Here is a 21,739-nt window from a genome sequence, read left to right on the forward strand (position 1 = left end):
TCCTAACAGAATAAATGAAACAGCTCTCAAGACACTGGACATCAAGAAACAAAAAACAGTGTCCCTGAGGGATGGGAAACAAGATGAGCCTATGATTGCTCTCAGCTTATTGTCAGGAGAAGGCTTCCCAGGCCTGGTGCAGAGAACTCAAATGGGGCCCAGGATCTCCCGTGAGAATGAGGTGATGAAGCTGGGAGTCTGGGGAGGCCAGAGTTTATAAAACATAACACCTAAGAAGAGGTGGCCATAAAGAGAAAGAACTCCAGAGATTTACCAAGCAGCCCCCTTGCTTATTCATATGAGCTTTGATCAATTTTTATGTGTGAGGAAATTGCCACAGGCCAGGGCAAGTATCACCCAAAAGAATTAGAAGGAAGAATTTCAGAGCTCACACATGCCGGAAATAGTGCCTGTTCCCCACAAGCCAGACTAAAAAAAAAAAAAAAAACCTCAAAATTCATAGGGCATTGGGAAGAGTAAACAAATAGCTTTACTTCAATAATCACATAAAATTAGTCCTAGAACAAAATGCTGCTCTGTCCTAACAAAGCTTAACAGCAAGACCAAAAAGGAACAAATTGTTCCCAAGTAACTTCATCACACAACAGAAGAAAACTCAAGAATATCTTTAGGAATATAAAAATATCCAGTGCCCAACAAGGTGAGCTTTACAATACCTGGCAGCCAATCAAAAGTTGCCAGGCTTGCAAAGGAGGAGGGGAATACAACTCATAATGATAAGAAAAATCAGTCAAAATTGACCTAGTAATGACACAGATAACAGAATTAGTAAATGAGGACGGACAATAAAACAACAATACTGTAACCCATGTGTTGAATGTAGAGGGAGGACTGAGCATGTCAGACATACAAAATACAAAATATGAAACTATATGTATAGATGCAAAATAGATACAGGTCAAAAAATGCATACACATATTGTTAAAGGAATCAAAAATTTAAATGGGTAGTAGATTCATAAATGAACTGATTCCCTTTTAAAAAGGAAAAAAGAATGAAACAAAAAAATAGCACTATACCACTGCCTACTTGGCTGTAGATTATCAAATTTAAAAGTTTTAAAAGGGCCATGTGGGCTTCCCTGGTGGCGCAGTGGTTGAGAGTCTGCCTGCTGATTCAGGGGACACGGGTTCGTGCCCCGGTCCGGGAAGATCCCACATGCCGCGGAGCGGCTGGGCCCGTGAGCCATGGCCGCTGAGCCTGCGCATCCGGGGCCTGTGCTCCGCAACAGAAAAGGCCACAACAGTGAGAGGCCCGCGTACCGAAAAAAAAAAAAAAGGCCGTGTATAAGGTTAACAGACAGTAAATAACTCAGTTTTAGCTGGAACCCACCAGAATAAACAAAAATGCTTATACTAATTCTATTGGCAGCAATAAGAATCAAGTGTCTTAAAACAGCTACTACCCTTCAAAGTGTGTCACTCCCGTAACCACACTCAATGTCGTGGCATTGGGCTCATGTAGGGATGGATCATAATGAAGTGTCCTTCATCCCTCTCTTTCCTCAGAACTAGATATCAGTAGGACAAAGAGCTGCCTGGTCAGAAATACTAACAACCTAATATTAATAGATCATTAAGTAACACTTTAGATTATTAACTCATTTCAGTAAAACAGACCACACAATATGCACAGTATGATTTTATACAGAAAAAGTTAAAGGTCTAAAGTTATAAAGGATCAAAATTTAGTTCCAAAAATAAGTTCTACCTTTAAGGTTTTGTAGGCACTGCTCATAGTGGTTACACGGTGGTTGGAATGATTACCACCCAACTTACAGAGATGACAAACTGGCCTCTTACATAATTCACAGTACATGTTTATTCTCTCCGTTTCATGTTCTGGGCACATTAAAATCTATTGAATAAAGAATAAAAGTGGGATTAAGGGTCTTCGTAGCTTACATGGCACTCAAAAGATTTCAAGTAATTGGGTAAAGTCCCAAAACACAAAGATTTGCTTTATGAAATCACTAAATAAAGCCATTTAAAGTAATGAAAGTGTAAAAAGAAATAAAAGCATTTGGTACATTATATGAGAATTCTCTACATTAGAATTACTGTTTTTCAATTTGAGGGTTCAAACGGTCAATTAATTATGTAAGTGTTATTTCCTCTAAACCTGCTGATAAGAAGGTAAAAATTTACTTCCTATAAGACTTAAGTGAAATGCTTAAACAAGCTAGAAAGGTCCTCTGATCATAATGACTAGGTAAATTCTTAATGATCATGATCAATATTTTTTAAGGTATCATAACAAATAACTTATGAGGACCCATAGCCTCATTATCCTCACAAGAAATCTGTTACTAAGAGAGTCTTGGAACACTTTATAAGCTTCCAGATGTTTGCTTTTACATATTGATTGCACACACACTGACCAAATTTAGAACTGTGTTCTCCTGATTTAAGTTTCTACCTTTTTGTTTACTCTGTAAACTATCATCATAGTTACACTGAATTTTTACATAATGTAGCTGTTTTCATTTGGAAAAGAAGGAGGATTCTTTTAAACTAGTGTGTTAATGGAAATCAAAAAGCTGCCCATTATTCCAAAAGATTAGATTTTAAGCAACTACAACTGGTCTGATAACTTAGAGAAAATTTTTTTAATTCCATTATAAAAAGTCCTAATACCAATGTGTAGCTCCAGGAGAAAAACTGGAAAAGATTTCAAATTTCTAAGCATGCCCAGGTTCCTACATTCTCAAAGCCATTACATTTAAAATAGAATATAAAGTCAGGCTTTCTGCAAGGAATGCAAGAACTCAAAGTTATAAGGCAAATATTCTATAGGATGAGACACCTTTTTAGAATTTGACTACAGTGAATTACACTATTCACTACTTTGTTTCATCTATAACTTCATTCATAAAGTTTTTCTGTACGTTACTATAGAAATTACCCAGAATATTTAAGAAATGCAAATTCCACTTTAAATACTATAGAACCATTATATCATAAGCTTCAAACTATTAGGCTGTAGTTACCCTTATTTATTCATAATACAATTTTAGGTAACTAAAAATGTCAGAATGTTTCCCAATCACATCTTTTAGACAATTATGGATTTATCATATTAAAGCACAAAAGCTTTTTAACTTTAACCATTTCAATCTTAGACAGTGTATCTGATATCACCCTTCCTCTCTTACTCAGTTATCATTACAAACATTCATATATTGTATTGTATCACACTGTATTGTAATAGAGTGAACCATAATATTGCCTTCTAAGCTCTGGGGATGTTTAGCAACATACTAAATAACTCCAACTACTAGGCCTTAATTTCTTGTTCCAGCTTTTAAAGTTATTTCCCTTCTTACTGTCAGGTTCTAGACTTGTTACAATTTATCTTATCATATTAAGTTTAATACTCTAACTTAATAGAAACTTCACTTACCTTGGGTCTAAAATTCGTAGTTGGGCCCACATACTCATGCTGTGCTTTTACAGTACCCCAAGGATGATAAATTTTGAAGCATTCATTGCAGTAGCTTGCACTACAGTCCATGCAACTTTTTGTGGATTCTTGAGGTGGTGGTTTACAAAGGTCACACATAATGGCTGTGGCTGCCCTGGCTGCCTGACGATATCTTTCAACAATAGTTTCCAAAGTGAAATTTCGAAACAGACCGTTGATTCCCCGTTCTCCAAGATCCACATCATGCTCACAGCCAGGACACGGAAAAGTAGTTGTCCTAGGGGTCAATGAATTGCGCTTCCAGCCTGTGTAATTAGTTAAGTCCTTGTTTAGTTACATCAGTAGGAAAATGGATAGAATGAAAACTAAGGAGTCATGTTTTGGAAAGATACATAACTACAAACATATTGCAAAAACATAATACTCAAAGTGGCTCCATATAAATCAAGTTATGTACTGAAAATGCTTTTTTTAAAATGGTTTTTCCCTGGCATACAAAAGATAAGCCCAAGTTATTAAACAGTGATCAAATCAAAAAGGAATGAAATTATTCTGTAATAAATCCCATATAAAAACCATATTAAATCAAACAGATATGTGGACAAAACATATAATACAATACTACACAGGGTCAAGATGTTTTGAAATTATACAATTAACATTTATAGTTAATTTCATATATCATTCCCAAAGGAATTTGGCTTGCATTTAAATGAACACAGCCTTGGCTCATTGATAGGAACTGAGTTTATACCTAAAAGAGCAAGAGTCCTTAACCCAGCCAGGGTCCATGGATTGACTCCAGGAAGAGTCAAATAGTTTGGTAAACTATTTGAAATTATATGCAAAATTTCGCATGTATGTATCCATACATATTTTCTGGTTAAACAACCCATAGCTTTTATCAGAGTCTCAAAAGAATATGTGACCACAAAACTGTTAAGAACCACCGCAAGAGAGGGTATCCCACTGTAGTATTGTTTTATCTAGAAAATTCAGTAGGCAAAATCATTAGTTAATTGAGTGCAATCTATAAAAGAGTAAAAAGCTCATTCACAGATCTAGAATCTAGTGACTTTAAGAGGAACCAACCATTTAATATCTTCTTATGACCTGAAAAAAAGAATCATTAAGATTATTTAATTCAGTAAGCCAGAAGATACACCAAAAAAATTACAGATAACTTTACAATATATAAATAATACAATGAATGACCTTAAACATCACACTCTTCTTCAGTATTATCCTGATTTTAACAAATCAAGAAACCAAGGCATGACGGCCCTTACCCACAGGTTCACAAGAATCTGGGGGTAGTCTGTTTAACACAGGTGTATGCCTATCATGTTCCCTCCTCTTCTGTATAAATTTGAGTATGTAGCCTTGGTTGCCTGCAAAATAACTTCCTAAATATAAACACAAAGTTTTTAACCTACAGCCTTCTTTCATACTACTATGTATCCAGTACCAAAAGTGAATGGGTAAACTTAGTATATGACATTTAGAAAAGGTCTTTAAGCAGCTATATTAATATTGCCTTGGCAACATTACTATCATCACTGAAGACTGTCTTAAAAGATATCTGGCATATCACTACATAAATCACTACAGGTAAAATTTAGTGATCAGCCCACGATATTATTCATTTGAAGTGACTTTACACCATGCAAAATGGCATTAGGCCCCCAAAGCTACTTATGCAACAAACATGCAGCTACACTATTTTAAATTTTAAATATTTTCAAAATATTTAAAGATATTTTTAACCTTCACATTTTAAAACATACCCAAAAAAGCATACAAAAAAATCTGCCCCATAAAAATTTGAAAATCCGACATAAAATATACTCTTGTAATAATTCTAAAAACATGCAATACAGTACAAGATATTTCACACCACAGCAGGCACATAATAAAATAAGCAGCAGAGCTACTTTTAAAACACATGCCAATGAAAATTTTGTTTAGTGAAAAAACAAGCCAAATAATTCTGGAAGTGATATAGTACAGTGGTCAAGTTTAAACAAATGGAAATTCATATTTAATTGCATGCTTCCACACATGAACTAGGTGATATAAATTAAAATGGATACCTAATCTCAACAGTCAATGTTTTTAAAAAAATGAATTATTGGTTTTATGAATAGAAGATTGTGATCAATTATGTAATGGGGAAAAACAAAAGTAAATTATGCCAGTAAAATCACGCTTTAACACATACACTGGTGACACCCAGATTTTGGCCTCATGTTCAGAAATTTTAGAAAAAAAGTTTTATCCCTTTTCTGTAAACCTCTTTTGTTTTTATAATAAAAAAAACAAGGTATAAAGCATCACACTGAACTTCTTATATCAGACAAAATACTAAATCAATATATCTGCTAAAGAACTTTTATTTCATCTGTCTTAACTTCTACCATTGTTTTCATAAAAACAATCAATAGAATATATATTCAGGGCAATAAAGAAAACAGGACAGATCTAAGGATATTCTGGGAAGTGAACCTGATGGAAAAAAATCAAGATGGTAGAACTAAGAAAAAAACATAACAGAATCAACATTTCTCTATAACTCTGCTAATATAGTAAACATTAGCCAAATGTGGCTATTTAAATTTAATTAAAATTTAATTTAAAATTCATTTCCTTAGTTGTAGTACCCACATTTAAAATTCTCAAGAGCCACATATGGCTAGTGGCTACCATCTTGTATGGTGCATGGTCAAACATTTCTATAATTATAGAAAGGTCTATGGGACAGTACTACCCAGTAGCATGATATAATGGGGAAAAAAAGTAATGATGTCTTGGAAAGGTAAAGAAGCAATATAGGCCAAGCAATGCAATTTTCTATGTCAAACTCCATTTGCGGGGTCAATAATATTTGCTAATTATCTGAACACTGCCACCTCACAGAATCAATTCTTTACCCCATACCTTTAACTTCAACGACAGATTAAACTAGTTAAGCATAAACCATGACACAATTATAAAATGAAGACGCAATAAAAATTTCAAACTCGTTTATAGCAAATCCCCCCCCAAAAGTCAGCTTTCCATCATATGTTTTACCGTTTAAATGATCAAAGAGAATAATAAAGTATTTCAAAACAAAGAGAGTCAATTCATAACAGGTTCCAAACCTGTGCCAGCTGCATCTTCTCCCATATCCTGGCTGCAAACAACTTCCCCACTGTTAACACCTGGACACGTTAAGTAGACTATTTCTCCTCATGCTGGACACTCACGTTGGGCTTCCTGGTGTTGTGCATTGGACTGATGCCTTATGCTTCCACCTTAATGCTTCCACATTCTGACCATCTGATGCCTATGCGTTACATTTACCCTTTGAGTATTAGCATTTTCAAACTGCAAAAACTTTTTCTCGACTACCCTCTGAAGCAAAAGTAGGTAACAAGGTAATTTTTTAAGCAAACTGTTCCTATCTTTCCTCCTAATTATTAACTTTCAACACTTAAAATTCTCAGGGACTCACTAAAGCCTGTAAGAGAATGGATTACACGTGGCTTCTAGAAGTGGCTGTAAGATTTTAAAATCGAGGCATGTAGAAGCAGGTGAGGAAACCAGAAAAGGGATACATTTCAGGTGTTTATTTTCTCCACTAAAATTTAAGGTATCACCAGCATTCCTGAAAAAAAGTAGCCAATTTTACTTTAAAGGTCAACTGGAGTAAAAAAAAAAAAATTATTTTAATAAAATGGGTTGGCCCACCTTTCACACAAAAGCAATGTACGTTATTTACCCACAAGTGAGACCTGAGTGTTAAAACTCTGAACCCAAATACCTTAAAATAAAAACAAAAAATACACCATACGCACAAACAAGCAAAGATTATGGTATTAACTACAAAAATTATCAATACCTTTAAGCAAATTTTTAAATACAGAAGAAAGTACTGGCTTATTTAACCTCCCGAAGGGTAATATGGCTGTCAACGTAAGCTTTGTTCCACTAAGTAAATGTAAAGCATTTTTAAGGTAACATTAAAAAAAAACAAGGGGATGTCATTTTCTTTAAAAATATCCCATAATGGATGTGTGTGTGTGTGTGTGTGTGTGTGTGTGTGTGTGTGTGTGTGTATACATGGCAAAATGCAAGCACTAATAATCAGAGCTCCATTTAAAAACATCAGAAATTGTTTGGAATTTTAGTCCTGTTGACCTTTAAGTCATGTCAGCCAAATTTGTTCACTTTCTACATGATTTTGAAGACTTGACCACTGATATTTATTTTAAAAAAAACTTTATCTATATAAAGTTATTTAATTTAAATCTAACACTATACTGCCTGCGGCCACACAAGCAATAAAGCATTTTCTACCTCTCCACCCCAAAGATCTCCGTTGTGATGCTGTGAACAATGAACAGAAAGCTGGATTTAGAATTTAATTTCAAAGAGAAGATTCACAACATGTTAACAAAAGATAAAGCAGTAACTGTGTCCTACACATAATACAATTACTGAATTAACAGTAAAAAAAAAATGTCTTTCCTGGTACGCATGGTATTTATATAAAGCCACCAATGTAAAACAGTCATCAAGCTTATCCTATCACGGTTCAGAATTAATCACTGTTGGTGCATCACTTAAGAGACCTATACTTTATCCTATAGATTTGTATTTTTAAACAATCACACTTCTGAAAACTGTTGAATATATAAAGTAAAAATCAAGCAGCTCTTTTCTGGTTTTTTTTAAGTGATCTAAATCAACACAGTAAATAAACATTACTACCAATGATTGTATCTTAATGACAACAGGTAATACAGAATGGGAGAAAAGCTTGCATATATATGACCAAAAATGAACACTTATATAGCTCTTTTATTTTTACACAATTTAACATGCTAGTGTTATACACACAAATCTTACTCTCCTTTCAAGGCATGCTTTTATTTTAAAATCTGTCAAATGACCCATGCAATGCTATTTGAAAGGAATATGTGTGAAAGTGTAAGCCACATATGTCATTTTACAGTTTCCAGTAGCCACAAAAAATAAACAAGTGAAATTAATTTTAGTAATACATATTTAACCCAATATATCCAAAAACTCTCATTTCAAAATGTAATATAAAAGTATTAGAGGTATGTTATATTCATTTTTTCACTCTAAGAGGTACAAGTGCATATCTCAATTCAGACTAATGTGTTTCAAGCACTCAACAGCCACATGTGGCTAGTGTACTGGACAGATCTGGAATTTTTGCTGTGAATATACCCAGAGTACTACTACTCTTCCACAAGGCAGCCATCATATTCTGCAGTCATCCCTTCACCAAATATTCTTATTTCCTATAATTGATCTCCACAGAGAAGCTTTCTAACTTGCCCCCCATGAGGACATAATACAGCTTAACAGGGTTCTTCCTAAAGAAGAGGGAGGAACATCTCGGTAAATCTAGTTTTGATCTCTTGTTCTGGAAAAATGCCATCATCGATAAATATAAGCCATCATGGCATGCTCTGTACAAATCTTATAGCAAATGTTTGTCATTCAACATCCACTCAACACATATTTATTAAACATCTACCAACTACTGTGCTAGTTAAGTTCCTGAAAACAGAAACGGTTAACTATTTTTCATCTATATTTCATTCATACTTTATATCAATCACATAAAAACCAAATCTTAAGATTCAAAGCCTATATAAAACACAGAATTTCATGAAATACACATGTGAGCTCAATCTAATGATCAGCAGAAATACTAGTATTTAACTACAATTTTATTTAATGGTCTGTGCTGAATATTAATATACAATAAGTGAATCTTCTTGGTCAATCAAGCCAGGGTCCCTAATTATCCAATGAGGATCTAGCAACAGGATATGAATTTTTATCTGGTAGAATGATTTTAAGCTATCACTGTCTTTCCTCCCCTCCTCAGTATGCCAGTTTCCTAACAGGGACGAAAACATAAAAGTGATGACTTCACAAAGAGCATAACCCTCTCCAACCTCATACATCCTGCACTCCCATCGTTACCTAATGCTCCCTTTTTTGTATATACATATAATTTTTATGTGTGTAAAATATCCTCCAAGGAATTGGTGATTACCATTTTAAAAAAATTCATGTTTTTAAAATATCATAATACCACTCTTAGAACAAATCTCCTCTTATACACTCCCTGATGGAGCACATAGACACAAATATTGCCCAAGGAGACTCCATATCACAGCATGGACCAAAAAAGATGGCATTCTCTAAAATGCAAATGAGGAGAAAAAGATTCTTTTCTGATTTTAAAAAAAGGTTGTTTTTTACAATATTAAAAAGTTACTCCTATACTAAAGAGGGAGAAATGGACAGAGTGGACAAAAGGATTAAACTGAAAACCTCAAAGCCCAAACTGGGCAGAGCTGAAGCCCTGAAGTCTGGTGCTCATGGCCGCTCGAGGACTCTCCTCCATAGGAAGGAAGTGCTGAACATGATGCTGTGGTATTTCTACCCAAACCTCTACCTCCCCTTGACCCTTACTGCCGATTTTGGCCCTTAACTTCCCAGTGGCCCTGTTTCCAATGATTTTAAATTAATTTTGATCTACATTAATCCTGCAATAGATGTTCAGAAGAAAGAAACACCATCCCTATAGGAAAAAATTTAAACACCGGCTATATAATAATGGTATAGGACTTCCCTGGCGCCGCAGTAGTTAAGAATCCACCTGCCAATGCAGGGGACACAGGTTCAAGCCCTGGTCTGGGAAGATCTCACATGCCACAGAAGCAACTAAGCCCATGCGCCACAACTACTGAGCTTGCGCACCATAACTACTGAAGTCCGTGCGCCTAGAGCCCAAGCTCCACAATGAGAAGCCACCACAATGAGAAGCTCATGCACTGTAATGAAGAGTAGCCCCCGCTCACCGCAACTAGAGAAAGCCCACACGCAGCAATGAAGACCCAACGCAGCCAAAAGTAAATAACTTTATTTTTAAAAATAAATAATTTTTAAAAATAAATTTATTTTAAAAAATAAATAAATAATGGTATAGTACATGTGCTATACATCTAATTAGATCTACTTCTACACACTACTACAGAATTCCACTACTGTTTAGCTGATGTTCAAAATCCTTACTTTAAAATTTGGATTAAAAAATGGCTGAAGAATAAAATGGAATAAAATGATACCAAATAACATTCCTCTAAAAAGTCTTCTAGAACTGGGCATTATGTAGTCTCATCCCTTAATTCTGCATATTTATTTACCTATTACCACACATAGATGGTTCCCTAGTAAGTACTTCAGTGGTCCATTATTTCATTCCTCATATAAAGGACTTCACAGGGTCAGAACACCCCCTAAAATACAGACACAGTTAATAATGGGTTCAATACAAAATTCGTGTTCAATATCCAATATCCATTTTAAATGCATACCAAAAGACAATAAAAGTTCATTTTGACGTTTTAAAAGTTCATTTTAAAAGAGAGAGGGATTCTTTTCTAACTATAGTTTTAATTTATTCACCTGGAATGATTAACCCCCAAAACAACGAAAATAATTTCCCTTCCACAATTATCACTGAACATATAACCAAACTTCACCACCCCAGGTTCTACCACATACCTGGTCTGCTAATTCTGTCAATTTTATCCATGCTAGGGGAGGGAAGCCGAAGTCGAGGACTGCTCTGATTGGAGTTGTCTGATCCCACGTCATTGAATGAATCATCAAGCATCAGTAAGAGTTCTTTTACACATTTATGACAGATACTATGTTGACAAGGGAGAATCAACGGGTGGGTAAACAGCTCCTTGCATGCCGGGCAAATGAGCTCTCTTTCAATATTCTTAATGGTAACCTTAAGTTGAGAAAAAGAAATCAGAATCAAAGGCTTTTAGTGTAAATACATTAACATGCTTATACCTCTTGTATAAGTACATGTGTTAACCTTTCAAAAAAGAATTAAACAGATTTTTTTAAAGTCTGAAGTTTCGTTTTGGCTATGAAAGTCTATACCATTAATTATGTCCCCCTCATTATCCATTGCCTAGAGGTGAAGGGGCATGAAATGGTTAAAGAAAAAAAAAAAGAGAAAACCTGAAGTATGAGAAAAATTAGCATAAAGTATTAGGGGACCATAATATTTCATCAACAATTATTAAGTTATTAAATCATTATTAATTAACTGATTTAGGACTTCAATGAAATCCTTTCATTGAAAGGAATCCTTAGGACTTCAATAAAAATTAAGTATATAGCACTAAGAGTAGGATTATTCCTATTTAGCACATTAGCTCTGTAACTGGCAAGTAACAAGAGCTGGTAAAAACTGGGTTAGCCATTATGTTCATGGAACTCTACTTGAAATCTATTTACAAGCTGAATTATCTGCAACTCTCTACATTAAATGTGACCATTTTCCACATGCTGCAACTGTAATGTAGGTAAGAGTTTCTCAGGCTGCATATCAAAGCAGTTATCTTAAAAGCACTTTATGAATACTAAAAGGGTATAGGGGATTAGAAGGAACCATTAAAAATGCTCTCTCGATACTACAGGCTTGCAATATTTTCAGTGAGAAACATTTAGACTCATCACAACTAAAAAGGTCTAATGACCTCATACCAGTTTTCCCATTCTTTGCCTGTGTAGTTTTTCCCCACGGATCCCAAACTTCAGGTGCTATGAATCTATATTTAGCATACCTGCAATTTTAATGATGGTAGAATTTTAAAGTACTCATAACCCTGTACAGTCACAGAGAAAATTAAAACTGAATTAATTCACTTGTTTTAGTTACATAAAAATGCATGTGAGTATTCCCCTTAAAATGACACCAAGTGCTTTAATAATCCCTGACAATAGCACTTAGGCCAACTGGCTTTATCACTGTCAATGGGTCTTGTGATGCAGCGTTTCTTGATGCATCTCACAATGTTTAAAAAAAGCCCACATCACATCATAGTTTTAGTAAATTTGGAGGATATCCACACCTCACAATTCACATCAAACAATACAGAATATTCACATCCTCTCTCATTTCGTAAAGAATTTGACATCTGATTCAAAAGGAAATTATTGTCCTGAATGTTCAGAACAGGCTCTCACGCCCCATTTTATGAGAGGTGTACTTCCCACTGAAAGATCTAAAATCATTTCCACTTTTCTTGTACACAGAGCAGTGCATAAGCTTGCTAATCACGATGGATATAAAGCAATTCTTACGCAAAAGAAAAATTTAGTGCTCATTTTACACTCATTGAGAGGAAACAACCTGATTAAGAGAAATGTGATGTGCTGACTCCCCCAGTTAAGCTATTTCAAAATAAATGAGGTTCGACGGGAAACTAGCAAGTTGGAAAGAATTGCATATCCGACCCCTTGAAACAAAAACACTTGTACCCCGACAGCTGCTGCAGTAAGCCCGCCTCCCGCGAGCAGGCAAAGGCGGGGAGGAGCCACTGCTCGCGGCGACTGCGGGCCAGGCCCGCGAGGGTCCGAGGGGGACTCGAGAGCCGCCGCCACCGCGCTCCCAGACAAAGGAAGGCGGGACACGCGCGGGACACGCGCCCCGGGCCGCGACGGGCACCCGACTCCCTAAAGCGAATTAATTCTACAATCTGAATACCATTAAAGAGCCCCGCCCAAACTCCCCGAGGTTCTCAGGTGAGCCATCACCGCACAGGAGTGGCACACTCTTCCGGGCCCCGGTGACCCCGAGTCCGACCGTCCCACTGAGGGGCAGAAAGGGGGCGCCCCGGGTTGCGAAACCCTGCCCGGGGCGGGAAAGGCGAAGAGGAAGCGGGGCCACCACACGCCCGCCCTCGCTCCTCCGGGGGGAGAGGGTCCCTCACGGCTCAGGGCAGAGGGGAAAGAGAGACCCAGGGGACCCGGCGCGCCGCCACCGAGGCGTTTAGGCTGCCGTCCCTCTCCCCCACTCACCAGCGAGTCTGAACCATCCCCCTCCATGGTAGCCTTTTGCCAGGTGTCATCAAAGGCAGGATCCAAACAGGCAGACGGGCGGCCCCTGGCTGGGTCTGGTGAGCGGGTCCCTGTGGCGGCCTTGGAGCCTCGGTTCGGAGCCGGAGGGCGAGCTGGTCAGCCGGACCCGACCAGCGGACCGACGCGGCGAGGAGGAGGTCAAGGCGGGCGAAAGCAAAGACGCGGAGAGACGAGCTTTGCTCCCTACGGTGGCTCCGTGAATCCCGCCCCGCAGCCGGCTGCAGCGACGGCTCCTGCGGCCTGCGGCTGGGCGGGCAGCCACGCGGAGACCAGGGCCGGGGTCCGTGGAGGGCGGGGCCGGGGCGGGGCGGGGCCGTCGCCCGAGCAACAGCGCCCACCGCACAAAGGAGGAGGGGCCGCGGGCGGGCGGGTGGAAGGCCCGGCGGCGGAGCAGTGGGCGGGGGTGTGGCAGTCGGCGGGGTTCCAGCTCGCTCAGCCACCGCAGCTGCCCCTTCCCCGCCCCTCCTCACTGCCGCCCGGGCCGCCACCTTCGCCCCCTGCCGGGTAGGAAGTCTCGGAGGGTCGGAAGTGAGGGCGGGGAAGGGGCGGTGGAGGCCTAGGGCCGAGCCGGGGCGGGGCCGCAGTGGAGCGGGCCGCGGTGGAGCGGTCCGGCGGTGCTGCCCCGGACTACTGCCCTGGCCATTGCTCCGCGCCGACCCTCTGCTCTTCATTTTTCTTTCCGTGCGCTTTGTTAAAGCGCGGACTAAGCATTCAGAGACAAGCTCCATTTCCTGACTCTAGCCGGGGCGGCAGGGAGAGGGCTGGCCCAGGCCGCCTTCCCGTGCCGTCGCACCCGGCACACAGAGTCGCGCGCGGGGGAGGCGACCAGGGCGAGACCCAGCTCACCCCGCCCCAACGGGGGCCGGGGGTTTCCCCTAGAGGGTCCCTGTCCCCGCCCCGCTCTCCTCCTTCTCTTCCGGCCCGATTCGTAGCGTGAACTTCACATTCCCTGACTGGTCACCAACCACTCGTTTTCTGCTTCTGCTTTTACACAGCAGGGCGCCGCGCTGCCACGCACGGCACGTTCTTGCCAAGTGGCGCGGGGACAAGCCGCAGCATAGAGGTCCGTCTCCCGGGTACTGGCCGGGAATTAGAGGCGGCAGCTCCCTGCCCCGCCTAGAGTGTGCGTCCCGCCGCCGCCGCCGCCGCCGCCGCCGCCGCCGCCGCGCGGTTCCCACCCCCGGGCACGGAGGGTGTGGGGAAATCGGGACAGCTGGTTGGTCTTTAACGGCTCCGGCACCCACGCACCCAGGCGGTGGGCGCCCGCCCTGTGTTCAGGCACCGTTTTTCCAGGTCGGAGACTAGCCGCATAAAGTTCACCTGCTGCGGTTCAAGCGCGTTTCTTCCAGTTTTCAAGGCAAACCGAAAACACATTAACGTGGGGTTGTTGGAAACCGTATTGTTAGATCACGCCACCGCCCTCCCAACTGGCTAAATAATTCCATCTCATGTATAGACTGAGAAAACAGGAGCTCTAAGCAGCTGGGCGAAGGGACCACAGAGCTGTAGCGCGGCATCCCGTTTAGGTTTTGACACGCTTCCCACTTTTATTTCCCATTTGGGACAAGTCTCTGTCTGTGGCAAGTTCCGCCGTCTTCCCACAGCACTGTCAGCAGTAATAGCCTCTTCTCCAGCCGACAATTAAATAACGCTGTGGCAGTGCAGAACTAAGAACAGCAAGGGACCGTAGCAATTGTCTTTAATGGAATACCCTCAATTTACAGATGAGGTGCAGAGAGGATGAACACCTTGCCAAGTAATGACTGGACTATTCTGATCCAGATTAATGCCCGCTGCGTGGCCGAACATGCTGGAGTTGAGGCTGCTTCCTCCCCACAGGTTCTGAAGCGTCCTAATCAGAAGGGAACTGAGGAAGATAACAAAATGCGTGTGTAATTTAGTTACCTGTATGATGTCCTACACCATGTTCCCATATAGATTTTAAAAGGCTCGACCATTAAAAAGCATTATAAGTCGGTTTCTGTCTTTAATTCTGGTCTTTGGGTTCAACAATACCCCTTTGGCTGTAATCTCACATCAGCACACTTGAATAGTGCTTTGGTCCAAAACTAACGAAAGTACAGAGTAAAAGAGATTAGAAGGTTTCATTAACATGAACTAAAGAAAAAACTGTATAGACAATACTTGGCTGAAAATAAATTTGAAAGCCCTTCCATTATGCAAATCAAATGACAATGAGTTATTTTCCACCTGATTCTCAAAGTTCAAAAAATATGTTAATACACTTGGTAAGAATGTGGGAAACTAGACACTTTCAAACTTTTTTGTAACAGTGTAGATTGGTCCAGCTTATTTGAAGGGAAATTTTGTAAAACCTATCAAAAAATTTCAGTGTTTCTCCTTTTAAGCAATTCCACTTCTAATAACTTTCCCACTGAAAGACTTGCATTGTGCACAAAAACATGTACAAAGATCTCAGGGGGACTTCATAGAAATTAAATATCAACTACCCATAATGTACATCCATGCCATGAAAAGGATTTCTAAAATAGTGTAAAACAAATATAAAACCATATGGATTCTGTATGTTGCCACTTTGGGAAAAAAAAAAAGGTGAGACAGGCAGGCATATTGCTTACATAGGCAAATAAGTAAATAAAAGTAAGTCCGAAATGGAGCACAAAAATTGGTAACAGTGTTGTGGAGAAGTAAGGGGATGGAGTCAGGTGCGGAAGACACTTTCCATCCACATTGTATTGTATTATTTGCACTTTATAATATGTGTATGTTTTACTTCTAGAAACTTTTTAATGTAACTTAATCCATAAACTTTTAAATCCATATTTATTTAAACTATTTAACCCATATACTTTTAAAAGCAAAACGGGGGAGGGGGAATATTGGTAAGAAGATAGCAAATATGAAAACCAGCAGTCTAAATGACCACTCTCCCATTTGCCTAGTCATTTCTCCCCCCTTGGCTGCCATGCTTTGGGGCATCTCATCACTTTCTCTCAACATCCATCCATCTCAGCCTCCCAGTTATCAAAGATACCAAGAGCCTTCCCAGTTCCTCAACTTAAAATCCTGTGTGGTTTGGGGTTTTTTTTTTTTTTTTAAATTCTTCTCTTTCCTTTCCCTGTACCTCTCTCTGACAGCCTTCAAATCCTCTTACAACAACTCAAAATGAATCTAGTATAGTATGGAGGGCCTAGAATTACCATGCTTCTTCTCTGTAGACATTTGAAGGTGTTTATGTAGGAATGACATGAAAGATGTGTTTTGTTCTTTAAATCATTATTCTCCCAGATTGTACTGCATACACCATCCCTTGGTGCCTGCCCCTCCCCAGTTTGGAGTATCCTAGCACTTTCTTTTCCAGTAGTTTCTTTTAAAACATGGGTCAAAATTCAACACAAGGAAGCCTATTCCACATCTATCACCACCTCCAGTCTACAGACCTTCAATACTCCTGCCTATATTATGATATCTTGTGCTTGGTGGCGTTGTGTAATTGCTCTTCTATCACGAGGGTGTGAGCTGTCTCAAATCTATCTGCTTCATGAAGTCCAAAGGTCAATTTCTCCTCCTTCACCTGCCATCAACCACCACTCCCGAAACACACACACACACATACACTATTCAGGTCTGGTAAAACAGACGTTCAATAAATGTTCATTACCTCACACTTAAAATATAAACCTGATACCCTTTAGTTTCTACACTATTCACTAAACTGACTTGCTCTCTTTCCACACTGACTCCTAATACCCAACAAGAGCTTAAATTCCTGGCCAAGTCAGGTCCTAATGACCCTGGTGCATATTTGAGTCAGTGCTGTGAGGCTCTTAATCTGTTTGGTCAGAGGTCAAACAGCCAGGGTACCGTTCTGTTAGTATATCCTGAACAAGAACAAGCAACAAGGTCCCATGGCCAGCATACTTCTAAACCTTGCCTCCTGGTGGAAACAACCTGGGTTTTCAATTAAGAGAGCCCCTGGACTTAGGGGAAGTAAAGAAGGTGGCAATGAAGTCAATTAATGAAGTCAATCACAGGGTTTCACAGTGGACTGCCACATGCACTGTCTAAGCTGCTGGGTATCGGGAGGTTACAGGTGAAGGCACGACAAATGACATTTACCAATTATTGACCCAAGCATCTGACAAGCCAAGCTTACCTGTCATAAAGTGTTTCTGTGGGAACAACCTCAGGGGAGAGGAGTCCAGCAAGCCAGGAAGTTCGGATTTCCCTTGCCGAGCCAACTCGAGCTCATCTTTCAAGGTGCAAATCTAGAGCCTGCATCCTCATTAGTCTAGTTCTCATTGATCAGCTCCCTTTACTCTGAGCTCCTCTAGCACTTAGAGTCTTACCGCTCAGTTTAACACGATTAGGATGCTCTCATTTCGTACACTCATGTTTGATGTTTTGTAAGCCTTATCTTCCCATCCATTTCAAGCTTTTGTTTGTTTAAGAGAAAATCCAGGAGGCATTTATCTGCTACCTGGTAGCACCAGACCAGCGATTTGAGAGTTGATGAGAGGTACAGTGCTGCTCTGGCAGACACTTCCCCATTAAAGGCAGGAGTGTATTGGCTGCATAACTGGTGGGCAAAGGGGTCCCTTAGCCAACTTGGGGTGTGAACAATCTCGATAATATTCAGAGGTTGTTAGCAGGTCCCCTTTGACCACATCTTATTATTCCTACACTTAGGGTTGCTAGGTTTAGCAAATAAAAACACAGGACATCCTGTTAAATTTGAATTTCAGATACATAATGAACTTGTTTAGTATATGTCCCAAATATTGAATGGGATATACTTACATTAAAAAATCTGTTGTTTAACTGAAATTCAAATTTAACTCTACATTCTGTATTTTATCTGGCATCTCTACCTCCCATTGTTAATGATCATAGTTTGCATATAAGGGGTCTCAAGACCCAACCCTGTTGTCGAAGTAGCTAGATGTAATAGCTTTACTTACTGAAGGCCTACTATGTGCCAATAACAGTATTAGGAACTTTGCACAGAATATTCATTTAATCCCCGCAATAACCCTGTGAAATAGGTATAATTCCCTTCAGAGGGGACATGTAACAGTCACAAGTCCTCTCCACCTCTATTCGGAGATTAAGTAATACCCTCAAGGTCACATGGCTAGATACCAAGAGCCAAGATTCAAACCTGGGTGTCACTCTAGCATCCCTACTCAGGCCCACAGGAGTGTCTAACATGCAATTTCAATTTAATAGAAAATATGATTTAAACATTCTTTGACAAAGCAGTTTCAGAGATAGTTTTTCCCCCCCCAAATTATCTTTCGAGTAATGTAGTAAAAACATCAGAGGAAAATTCTGATATTTATAAAATTAGCTATGTTCAAGTTATCCTGCTATCATCTAAATCTCTTCAGCTTTCCTCCTCCCCACAACACACACACTTTACCCAACCCCAAGATATAAAAAAATATTTTAAAGGATACTTTGCAGTGTGCACAACCTTAGTATTATCACCCAGTTTAGATTCAGTTGTGTGAGCAACTATCTATTGAGCCTTCTGAAACAGATCATTTGGTGGTATGTTTGTTTTGGTCTCAGGAGATGTTTAAGACTTTACATTAGTCGAGATGTGAGGATTTTCTAAACGTAATTCTTTCAGAGTATAAGCATCTTCTTGAAAGCAAATTTTGTGTTTATAAAAGTTCTTGAATCTTTTGTGCCTCAAAGATATTCAAAGTTAAAAGTAATAATTCACCAAGTAATGGAATCATCACCTGTTTCTCGATTAAAATTAAATGTAAGCTTTCCAAAGCCTCTTTATTTTGCTCAAACTATTGTACTCCTTGGATGTACCTGAACAGTAATTATTGAACTGTGGGACACAAGAAGTGCTTTCTGGCTGTGAATACATAAATATAAGTATGTTTAAATGCTAAATAAAGAAGCATACTGAATTTAAATTCTTCTATGTTCCTTGTCATCAAATCTTCATTATATGATTCTAGAAAAGTGTGTGACAGTGTGAAGAAAAGAAGTGTACGAAGATGATAAAAAATTAATAAGGTAAATCTTTCTAGAGACCAAAACAGTTTGAAAATACTGCTTTGTGTAATCCTAGATATTGACCACAGAGTTGGAAAGCTCTCTTTTAGCCCAAACAGATGAGTTACAAAAGAAAAACCAAAACAAAACAAAAAAACAAAACCTCAGAAAGCAGCTTCCAGAAATGGTACAAATTTCTGTATTTCTGTGATAGTGAAATATAAGCAAGTCCATTTACATTGATTTTTAAACCTCTTGAGAATTATCATAGGTATTAACCATACTCATAGGGTATTGTTTGATGAACAGAAAGACTACAATGGTAGAGATCACTGTGTACTTTAAATATTAAAGTCATCATCACAATAGAGTAAAACTAGATGATCAACTTTGTCATGTGGGTTTTATGTTACTCTAAGATGAAAGGCTCACCTCCCACATTCAAGAACACAACAGTAAGCTAATTTAATTTGAAATAGACACACAGCAAACTGCTGCCCCTGGGAGATGCAGTGGATTGGAGGTGGGAGTGAAGTTCCACCTTTTACTCATAAAATTTTCTGTAAAGTTTGAATATTTTGCAATGAGCATGTATTAAACGTTGTAAAATTTTAAAGCCATCAGAGACAAGTGAAAGAAATTAGGATGATGGTCAACCCACTGGTCTCAACTTTGAAGGAAGGGAAGGAAAGGGCAGGGGGTTAGGAAGACAAGAGCCTCTGCTCTTTTTTTTTTTTTTTTTAACTCCATGAACTTGGCATAATTAGATCAGTTTCACATTATTTTTCACCTTACCAACTTGAGCTACAAAGTGGAACCTAACTTCTCAGAGGAAAATAAAGCAAGTCAAAGGTCTGCTAGTCCTTGGCTAATACTCAGCGAGGTATTCGGTGTTCAAATCCTGTATAATCACATATATAAGCAGGGTTTTAAATAGAGTTAGGGGGCGGAGCTGTGAGGAAAGTGGGCAGAGAATAAGCTTGAACTGTCATGGTTAGGAGGCTACTCCTGACCCCTCACGCCCCACCCCGCCAAATAAAAGGCAGAGGGAGGAACTGTCCTAAGATCTCACTGTGAGAGGCTACTGCCCAACTCCAGAGATTTCACAGGGATACCTGCCTCTCTAACTTTGGAAGTCAGCTGACCTCCGGCTCCTGCTTTTGCTACAGGCCCATTACTGAAACCTAGTGAAGAGGGTCCGCCTACTGGAGAGCGAGGCAGAGAAATTCAGTGGATGAAGCCAGAAGGTTATTTGGGTTCTGTTTTTTCATTACAGTGAGCATATTGTGAAACACAATGCTAATTCTGAGAGGTTTGCTTTTGTTCACCTGACTTAATTATAAGAAGTTTTAAGGGTTCACTAATGGTTCTGCCCTACTCGCCCATTTAGTATTCATGAGAAGTTCACCTGCCTGCTTCCTAATCACCTGGGATGTCAACTTGCAGATCCCTGGTCCCACCTCAAAACTATTCTCTCCGTATATCAAGTGTTGCCTGCTATTGAAGGAAAGTATTATTAACCAACCAATACAATTCTGGCTTACTCTGAAGAATGTCTGAGCACCACGGGCCTAAACTCACCTCTCCATCATCCTATTCCGATCCCATCAAGAGTGGTACATTTATTTTACAATCAACAGAAGGCGTCCTCTTTCCTTCTCCCCACCCCCCGCCCCCCGAGTTCCTAGGCAACCAGGGTCCTGATGTGTGCTTTAGAGGGCCAGTTTCTGGCCCTCTTGCGGCAAGCCTTCTCGCTCAGGGCCAGCACCTCCTCCTGGACTTCTTTCCCCAGGGTCGGTCCTCCAGAGGGTAGAGAGGGCTGTAGTACGCATCCCAGACGGGGCGGGGAGGGGCAGGGTGCTGGTGGCCAAGGGGAAGCTGTTTGGGGCGACAAGGAGCTTGGAGATGCTGGTCAGGATGTCCCTATGCATGTGCAGGAGGCTCCTCGAGTTGTAGGATGGAGCCCCAGGATTCGAAGAAAAGTAGAACCAGGGTCCTCCATTTGTACTTCTGGTCCGGGGTGTAAATGATAGGGGTGGCCCGAAGCACAGCCTCTACCTTCGAAACGTTAATAAGTATTCTGTTTCGGAAGAGTGTTCCGTGTTTGCAGAACAGGAGAGAGAATTCAGGGAGGCTCACAGTTCGCTCGGGACGCTTTCGTCTGGGAGGGCGTTAAGCGGCTCCCCAGCCCCGGGAGCCGCGGGACTGTCTGGCCTGAAGCATCCACAAAGTTGGGGTTAGTGAGGTATGAGACTGATGTTTCAGGTGCTCGCACCAGAGCTGCAGATCATCCTTATCCTTTCTGATGACCGTGCGC

General features: G+C 40.1%; 1 protein-coding gene across 2 annotated transcripts in view; it reads right to left on the bottom strand.

Annotated features, from left to right (window-relative positions):
- The window catches only part of TRIM36 (tripartite motif containing 36), a 53,356-nt gene that overhangs the window by 30,423 nt on the left and 1,194 nt on the right, over positions 1–21,739 (bottom strand). Inside the window, exons 1-4 of one of the 2 annotated variants that reach the window (XM_079916020.1) lie at positions 13,363–13,668; positions 11,044–11,278; positions 3,424–3,749; positions 1,732–1,878 (exon numbers count right to left, since the gene is read on the bottom strand). In XM_079916020.1, the coding sequence (XP_079772146.1) occupies positions 1,732–1,878; positions 3,424–3,749; positions 11,044–11,278; positions 13,363–13,389 (735 nt within the window). In that variant the 5' untranslated portion in view covers positions 13,390–13,668. Of the gene's footprint in view, positions 1–1,731; positions 1,879–3,423; positions 3,750–11,043; positions 11,279–13,362; positions 13,669–21,739 lie in introns of those variants that run through there. The other variant, XM_079916021.1, reaches the window with a different exon arrangement.

Source organism: Stenella coeruleoalba, assembly GCF_951394435.1.
Source record: "Stenella coeruleoalba genome assembly, chromosome: 3".
Lineage (NCBI taxonomy): Eukaryota > Metazoa > Chordata > Mammalia > Artiodactyla > Delphinidae > Stenella > Stenella coeruleoalba.